Source organism: Poecilia reticulata, linkage group LG5 (genome assembly GCF_000633615.1).
Source record: "Poecilia reticulata strain Guanapo linkage group LG5, Guppy_female_1.0+MT, whole genome shotgun sequence".
NCBI lineage: Eukaryota > Metazoa > Chordata > Actinopteri > Cyprinodontiformes > Poeciliidae > Poecilia > Poecilia reticulata.
The window spans coordinates 25,082,040-25,090,760 of NC_024335.1; the positions used below are offsets into that span (position 1 = coordinate 25,082,040).

An 8,721-nucleotide genomic window follows, 5' to 3' on the forward strand; every position below is an offset into this window, starting at 1 on the left:
TATTTTTTTTTTTTTTATCAGTCATTCATTCTCTATCTTTTTCCTCTCCTCAGGGTGAGAAGGGTTGGCTCAGGATTGTGACCAGCGCTTACAAAGGAGGAAGTGGCAGCCAATACAACCTGGCGCTGGAGGAGGACTGCATGTACGGAGATCCCATCGTCCCCAAAGATTACCTCTAGACGACCTCCGGGTCACGCAATGCTGTTGTCTTCCTATCATAGTGGTGAAGGGAAACTTTTATATGCTTGTATACAAACAAAAAGGGAATTTTTTTTTTTTACATGAGTTTTTAAAAAATGATGCTAAGGTCTGAAGATTTGCTGTAGTGATTTCCTGCAGGCTGACATTCTGAGACTTAAATGAATTTTAATTGGAGGATTTGAAGCATCTGTTCTCTAGAGAGATTTTGATGTTTGAACAGCCATTTATCTGTGCATGATAAAAGATGAAACCCTTTTATTTGTGATGAAACCAAAGCAAAGCAGCACTGAATGTCTGTTTTCTGATTATTGCACTACAGGGAATGCGACTTTTAATGTGCCTTATTAGGACTTGATGTCAAACTAGGAATTATGCTACTTTATGTTGAGCAGTTCATCACACCAATGTTCTTTGTTCAAACAGTATTAATAAACACTGATGATAATTCAGCCTGTGAAAATTATTGGTTTGCACAACAATTAACATTTATTTTTTTCCAGCTTAAGTGGGAGATTTTCTATATCTGGGTTTTTAGTGGAAAAATTAAATAGATCACAAAAATACTCGAGCATTTTATTGTGAAAAAGCATGAAAGATAAAAAAAAAAGGAAAATAAAAGATGCATGTGGAGAAAAAACCCATTGAGCTGCGTCTTCAGAGACGTCCGTTTGTACCTCCTCAAAGTCCGAGCTGAGATCAGGTTGAACCCTGGATTCTCACAGAAAGCATCTCCTTCGGGTTTTCCAGTGTTGTTTTCAGTTAATCATAATGAAGTTTGACTTGCAATGAGCTGAAAACAATAAAAAGTTAATGTCAGGCTTCTGAAAGCTAAAACGCAAAAGGCCTACTTGACTTCTGGGACTCATTTTAATCTGTCGGCTCCTACCAATGAACTCGGCGACCGGGTCGTGTTCTCCCTCTGTGCGGATCGTTCCTGCGATGCTGTCGTTCTCCAGGATGGGTAAGAAGAGCTGCACGAAGACCGACGTGTACGGAGGAGCGATCACATCCAGCACCTTCAAGAGAAACGCTCCAGGATGAACTTCGTATTAAAAAAACAGATCTCCTTTTTCTTATAAAGTCATGAAAAAAATATTGCTACTGAGTTTTTAGCATTTATTGTATTACTGTCATTTTTATTTTTAGTTTATAATGTTCAATAAATATCAAAATACAACTTATAAAAGAATAAATTTAGCAGATGAATGCAAACCCACTCTGCATTTTCAAGTTAATAAAAATAAAACATCAGTATCTGGTCTGATTAAATGGGATTAGTGAGGAGTATTAATGCCGATTATAATCGGCCGATTTCCGTGAAAAATTGTATGATCAGCGATCAGCGACCATCGTCTCTTGTTGCCGATACCGATCACCTGCATCTCATTTCGCAACCTGCCTGTGCAGCTGGTCTCCTCTTTCCTTCACTCTGCACAAACGCGCAGCAACAAATCCTAAGCGATGTGGAACTATAACGCATTGAGTGAATGGGGAAGTTTGTTGGTGTGACTCACACACCAAAACTCTCTTAAAAGCTGCAGCATCGAACTTAAAAAATACATTTTACAAACGTATTAAAACTTTCGCTGTCCTAACATGAGACAGATAATCTCTAAAAAAATAATCGATCTCCTCCCTGCTCTGCATAATTACTCCGCTCAGTCAGAAACAGCCACTCAGAACTAGCAATAATCAGCTAGCCGCCGTGCTATCAGGAAGTTTTCATTCAGTAACTCAGGATTGTTTATTGTAATGGAACCTGTATTTGCCTTTGAATGTTAAGTTTTATACGTGAATTTTTTGGCAATGTTGAGAGGTTTTATTTTGGCTCTTATTATTATTTAGCCTCTTCAGAGCCTTCATATGTTTTCAGTCTGTTAAAGATAGTATTACCGATAGCAGTACAATTTGCACAATGCCTGTTTTGTTTTTTTCTTGGAAAAAGTGATTAAAAACAAGTTTTTGTCTAAATTAAGGTGAATTCATGGTTCCTTTTTCCATATAATGTAACCGGTAGTGTTTATGATTAAAAAAATAATAATTATGTGATCGGTATCGGTGATCGGCCCTCATGGGTGATCGGAATCGGCAGGAAAAAACCTGATCGGCACATCTCTACATATTACCAGAATAAAGTTGTAACATTATAAGAACTCAGACAGAAAAAGCTGACTCACAACTGTGGTAAATTGAAGAATACTGAATATCTTGTGAAGGTATTAGTTTTACTAATTTGGAAATCTGTTAGCATCAGCATCAGATTATCAGTAGCAGGATTTTGCAATGATTGTGCAAGTAATATTATGACATCATTACAACTTTATTGTCATTATTTTGACTTTATTCTTATAGTTGTTTTTCTTAGCCTGGCCCTAATACTCAGTTGTAGATTAACGCAGACCACAAAATAAATAAAGGAAATCTAAACAGGTTTCTCAAAATGTGAAACATAAAAAGTTAGAGTGTTGATACTATTGCAAAGCACTGCCTCCTTTTACATGATTGACAGAATCTGACCAAAGTATTAATGCAGTGTAGTAGCAGCGGTGCATTTCTTCCCGTTTCAACCCAGGCTCAACATGTTACCTCGGTGACGAAGTATCGAATGAGGGAGATGTCCGTGTTGAGTTTCTCCAGACACTTGCGGATGTAGCTGACGACCGGCAGGACGTAGCCGCGGCTCAGCAGGTGAACCATTCGGTCCAGCAGAGTCTTCTTCAGCTCCAGCTGCAAATGAAGTAAAAAAATATCACTGAGGATTCAGAGAAGCAACGAGAGGGACAAAGTCTGAGACGCCCACCTGCTCCATGACGTCCAGCTGAGAGTGCTCCGTCTCAAAGAGCTTGATGAGCAGCTGCAGGACCTGCGGGTGCAGCAGCTGGTGGCACGTGCAGATCTGAGCCCAACAACATTTGCTGCTTAGACTTCATCTTTGAGGAGCCAACACTTCCACCTGTTAACGCAGTCATACCTCGTCCAGCAGGGCTAAGTGGACCGGGGTGTGGTCTGTTTGCAGCTGGAAGTAGCGGGGCTCTGAGACGGTCCAGTCCACCCACTTTAAAACCCCCATGGCAACCACTGGAAACCTGCACACAGGAATTATCACCAGTAGAACCAGAGAGAGGCGGGAGGAGAGGTTCATGTGACACTAGAGAAAAACACAGACTGGCACGTGGACCAGAGGAGGATTACATTTAATATAAATAAATGTAAAAAGCCCTTTTAGTTTTTCTGAAGTCATGATTCTTTCAACAAATGGAATCTAGAAAAAAATAAATAAAATACAACACAAAACCTTACCAAATATCTTTTGTTCAGTCTCTAGTTGACTCACCGGATGCATTGGTACAAAGTGCCGAGTTCAGCCACCAGCTCCGTCGCTCCTTTGTTCTCATTACAGCAGAGGTTGTGCACGGTCTCAATGGCCTTGGATGTTGTCTTCAACTCCTCTTTATTGATGTTGACTCTCTTGTTCTGGTATTACAACAAAATACATTTTTAAAACATTTGGCCTTTTCATTCCAGTTTAGAAATATGTGTCGGTCTAGAATATAAAATCAGATAAAACACCCAACAGTCCAAGGTGTATCCTAGGAACTACATTAATGTTAGTGATTTGCTAGTAATAGATACAGTGTGCAAAGAGCGTCGTTATATTCTGTACCTTCTTCCATGTCTCAACCACGCTGGCAGCATAAGCCAAGATGTGGATGTATTTGTGTTTATGGTCCTGGTTAATTTTTGATCCAGGCTTAAAAAGTGACTGCATGAAAAGGTCCAGAAAGGCGGGAACCCTGATCTACAGACGGGGAGCAGAGGTTCAGTCATCAGAAGCAACAAATGGAAACAGAATCAGAGAGGTTTCATCTCCTCTACCAGCTCCACAGGAGGAGGGTCCATGCTGCTGAACATCTTGAAGAGAACCGTGATGTCAGCAGGATTCAGGGCTCCTTTAGACAACATGGCACCCAAAGCCTGGCAGGCTCGAGGGTAGGCTGCTGCCGTACCAAGAGCAAGGGTTATCTGACTGGCATCATGACCCCTGTGACAGACACAGCATCAGGGTTATTACTGACACTTATCACAAACAACCCAGCCACCATACTGGCTACAACAAAAGCATAAGGGGAGCTTTCTGGAGAGTTAATTATTAGATTTTTGTCTCTTCCATCTAACTCAGTTTAGATGGGAACCTTGTCCATCCTCGCTCTGTAACTCTTGCTAAATTACGAGGCAGCCGTACCTCTGATGTGCCGACTTCTGGACCTCCTGGCTGATCCTACGAACAGCGGAGCCGCCCTGCTCCTCCTGAGCCAGGATGGACATCATGGCCTGGGCAAAGAGGTACGTGTGCTCGCCATGACACACCATTTTCTGCAGAAGACAGAAGAAGAACAGAAAAGATCATAGTTTCAAAATGAGCTCTTTCATTTTATAAAGCTGATTTAAATCAGGCCTTCTGTCGTTTTCTTTGAACTTTTCTCCAAAAAATAGAAAATGAACAGGAGAGATGCATCATTCTTAAGTTAATAATCTACTATGTAATTAATATCTTGTCGGCTAAAATCGCTTAGGTAGTTGTGTTCTTCTCAATAGGATACAATTTATTTCAAACTACAGAAATGGTGAATTTCATTTATTTATAACCCTTTCTAGAGATAAAATTTGTGTGATAAACATGTTCCTCAAAGACAGCATCAAAAATAAAATATGAAAAGACAAAAAATTAAAAACCTTTAAAAAAAAAATCATGTTTGGACAGGAATATGTTCAGACGCTTTTTATAAGAATCCAAACTGTTATGACAACAACTGTTCAAACAAACATGTTTTAACCAAAAAATTACAGGACAAAGACTCAGACCTGCAGTTTTTGTTAAAGTTTACTAAGTTTTTTTATTGAAAGAAACTGATTTGGAAAGATTTTTTTTTGCATGATTTTGTCATTTTTTGTTACTTGCATAAATTATTGTCATTTTCACCCTTGAAATACCAAAATGTTCATTCAAATTTATATTTTGGTTCATCTGATGATGTAATTTTTAAATACTAAATAAGTGATAATTTGACCAGTTACTCAGTACTTTTTACCAAATAATTTTTTACTCTTGAGTAATTCCCTGGGAGGTTAGTTTCTACTTTTACTTGAGTATAAATATGTTGAAGTAGTGCTTCTCTCACTTGAGTTTGGGTTCTCTACCCGCCTCTGTTTTTAAGTCTTTTTAAGTCAGAGTCTTTTCTACTGACATAATCATATACAATCAATCCATAATCAATACATAATAATCTGAAGTTTCTGTTTAGACACAAACCTTCTTGGATTGGAAATATTTCTGAAGCAATAAATGTTTTTGACAGGTTGTTTCGTGTGACATTCAGGAGATCCTGATTGGTTGAAAACAAAATCCAACTTCCTTAAATTTGTCTCGATATCAGAGTTTAAAAGTTCAATCTGTTGCCTGATCAGAGGAAGTATGCCTCTAGTATTTATTAATTTTTAGAATTATCAACTTTGTCTACAGCTATAAGTAAAACAGGAACACAAGAAAGGCTCACAGCAAACTCTGGCAGGTTCTTCTCCAGGTTTTCTTCTCCTCCGTCCAGCAGCGTGGCTAGAGACGTCCTCAGCACCCGGGAGAAAACCTCCAGCTGCTGACACGCTGTGGAAACACTGGTGATCTCTCCCTGATAGCCTGCATCAGAAATGAGCTGAACAAGAAAAAAAAAAAAAACACAAAATATGAGGACGCTTCTTCAGCCACCAACCTACACATCATTTTATTTGTGGATATACTGGAATTAACTAAAACTGAGTGCAGTAAATATAGCAGCAGGACTTCAGAAGAAATCTAATGTAAATAATTTTAGATCGAATCAAAGTAGAAAATATATAACTGTACCTTTACAGTGAAGTTGAGCATCAGGCAGTCGGGGTGAGCCTCTGCCAGCTTGTAGAAGAGATCCCTCCATGTTGTGTGTGCTATCATCTGCTCGAGCCAAGCTGGAGTCTAAAAACAAATCAGACGGTATAAATCTGGACTGGTTCGTACGGACTAGAGCTGTGAGATACTGGGAGAATATGCAACATGTGATACATTATGATGGGGCTGCGGGGCAACAATAAAACCTGCTCCATCTTTATGAAATCATTAAAACTTTCTGTGAGCTTCCAGACAATATTTATTGAAGTATCCATCCTTCTGGGTAAATATATTATTTACCCAGACGAGTTACATTTTAAATACTATGACATAAGATAATGATTGCAATCTGATATGCAGTTCTAACAGGGCCTGAAATGTGATGTATCTGCTCCTTCCTGCTCATAACACCCACCTCTCCCTCAACCGTGAAGATGGAGTCGGCTTTCTGGGGGTCAAAGTGCTTTATCAGGAGACTCTTGAGGTGGTTTTCTACTCGCTCTTGGACCTGAGCCGGTTCTACACCTGCAGCCCAACGAAACAGCTTACAGATTAATAACAAAGCATGGATACACTCCACAAAATAAACAGTTGATGAGGCGTTTCCATGCTAGTTTTCCTGTATTTCTTTACTCACCCATCTGAATGAGCCACTCTGCCAGCAGATTAACAGTCTGTGCAACAGCAGAGTAGTTCTCAGAGAGAAGCTGGATGACGTGTTCTGGAGAGCCGCCTGCTTGGAAATATCTGCAACAGCAGCAGCCGGGCTTTTAATGCTTCTTATGTTTTTGCTTTTTTAAATCACATCTATTTGTTGCAGATCAAACTAATTGTCACATCAGACAACATAACCAGAGTAAATAAAAAGAGATTTCATTCGTTAGAGGAAAACGGTTACCCAAAACAGCCTGGTGTTATGTGAAAAGTTATTAGGACACTAAACGCAGTGACTGGTTGTACCTTTCAAATGGGGAACATGTAATTAGTTATGTACCAAGAAATGCAATTAAAACTTCAGAAAGGGCTGGATTTCTTTGAATATCTTTTCTCTTTTCATTTGAAAACTATTTTTTGAATTTCTTCAAGCTAGCTTGTCACATTTAACTGTGAGAAAAGGTCAAAATCTGTCTAATCTGTTAAGGGGTAAATGCTTTCTCACGTTACTGTATGCAACGTTACACCGCTTTTTAAAAGTCGCAAAGATAGATAAATTACGCCCCCTTTTGGCCAGTTTGAATATTTACAATAATAATTATTGCTAAATCAAAACACACTTGATTATTTTATCATATAATAAATAATAGCAGCTGTGTGAAAGTGGAGGTGCTCGGGGTCTTACGTATGTCAAGATTTTATCTTTATTAGTATTTGAGTCCACTGGACAAATTTTTGGGTCAAAAAACATTTTTTAATCTAACTATAGTTACAATATAAATTTATGCAATTATAATGTAATTGTATTTTTTTTCTTTAAATTTAAAGAAAAGTAATGATAAACATTTGCACTGTATGAAGCTTTTTCCAATTGCAGGCTAATGCATTTTGACTCACTTTGAAATATATGTGGTAGTTCTGAGCAGAGCTGAAGTTTTTATGAAAAAAGCTGATGAATATTGTTGTGTGAGGACTTAATGGCAGTGATCTGTGGGTGTATGTGAGAGACGCACAAAGGTTAAACTTGTGCGGTATTTTAAAGAAGAACCTCACCGTTTGAGGGTGTTGAATATTGCAGGCTCCATGATGTAGTCCCTGCTGGAGAATTTCAGCAAACAGTCCTCCTGAACTTTTCCATCATTTTCCTCATCGTACCCATCCTCCTGAAAGATTCAATAATATGCTTGTTAACAGGAGCTAAAAGCCTGCAGAGGGTAATTCAACATACCTCGCTTTCTTTCTATACATTAACGCAACTTTAAAGTGATGGCTTTGCACGTTAATGACAGGTGCAAGATGCAAGTATACACAAGTTTAATATGCTTACACTTTGATCAGAATATGCATAGCTGATACGCAATTCAGGATTAAACGTTAAGGCAGTTACTGAATATAAATGCCATAATTTTTTGTCAGTTACAAACTGAAGCAACTGTTTTCAACTAATATAAATGCTCTGTATTATTATGATTTTACATTTATTAAACCCTTAAAGTGGATACAAGAAATTTTGATGTAATGCGATTACATAAATATCACAGAAAGCTGACGGGAACAGTAATATGTGAGGAGTAAACCGGGGTAAAGCTGCTTAGCCTGCTAACCGAGCTAATGCTAACTAACGGTCATAAAAGCTGAACAGCAACAAGTCCCGCTCTCACCAGCGGTCCCTCCGAGCTCTCCCAGTCTCCAGCCCCTCCGTAATATTCATCGTCCATGGCGGCGGGAAGAAAAGGAGACGCTGCGCCCACCTACACTGAACCAGCTGCGAGTGGTAAATGCTGGTGATAAATATAGCGTCCTTAGCAAGTAAGCTAACAACAACTGGAGGAAGATGGCGACATGGTGACGGTCTTGTGAGAAATTCTGTTCCCCTGTGAAAATCTGTTCCCCCTGTGTCGGGAGCGCGCATTGCAGCCAGAGAAGTGGATCCGGCGGATCTGACC

General features: G+C 39.1%; 2 protein-coding genes across 2 annotated transcripts in view; one reads left to right on the top strand and one right to left on the bottom strand.

Moving 5' to 3' along the window:
* The window catches only part of ctsz (cathepsin Z), a 6,526-nt gene extending 5,876 nt beyond the window's left edge, over positions 1-650 (top strand). Inside the window, exon 6 of the mRNA XM_008409988.2 lies at positions 54-650. Within this exon, the coding sequence (XP_008408210.1) occupies positions 54-179 (126 nt within the window). The 3' untranslated portion in view covers positions 180-650. The remainder of the gene's footprint in view (positions 1-53) is intronic.
* A 109-nt stretch (positions 651-759) lies between these two features.
* On the bottom strand, positions 760-8,628 carry nelfcd (negative elongation factor complex member C/D). The gene is made up of 15 exons (XM_017304653.1): positions 8,437-8,628; positions 7,829-7,938; positions 6,759-6,868; positions 6,537-6,646; positions 6,101-6,208; positions 5,757-5,909; positions 4,445-4,575; positions 4,078-4,243; positions 3,866-4,000; positions 3,536-3,675; positions 3,173-3,287; positions 3,002-3,097; positions 2,788-2,928; positions 1,088-1,217; positions 760-991 (listed from the first exon to the last, which is right to left on the bottom strand). The coding sequence occupies exons 1-15, from the start codon at positions 8,491-8,493 to the stop codon at positions 957-959; spliced, it is 1,737 nt and encodes a 578-aa protein (XP_017160142.1). The 5' UTR covers positions 8,494-8,628; the 3' UTR covers positions 760-956.
* Positions 8,629-8,721: the final 93 nt, after the last annotated feature.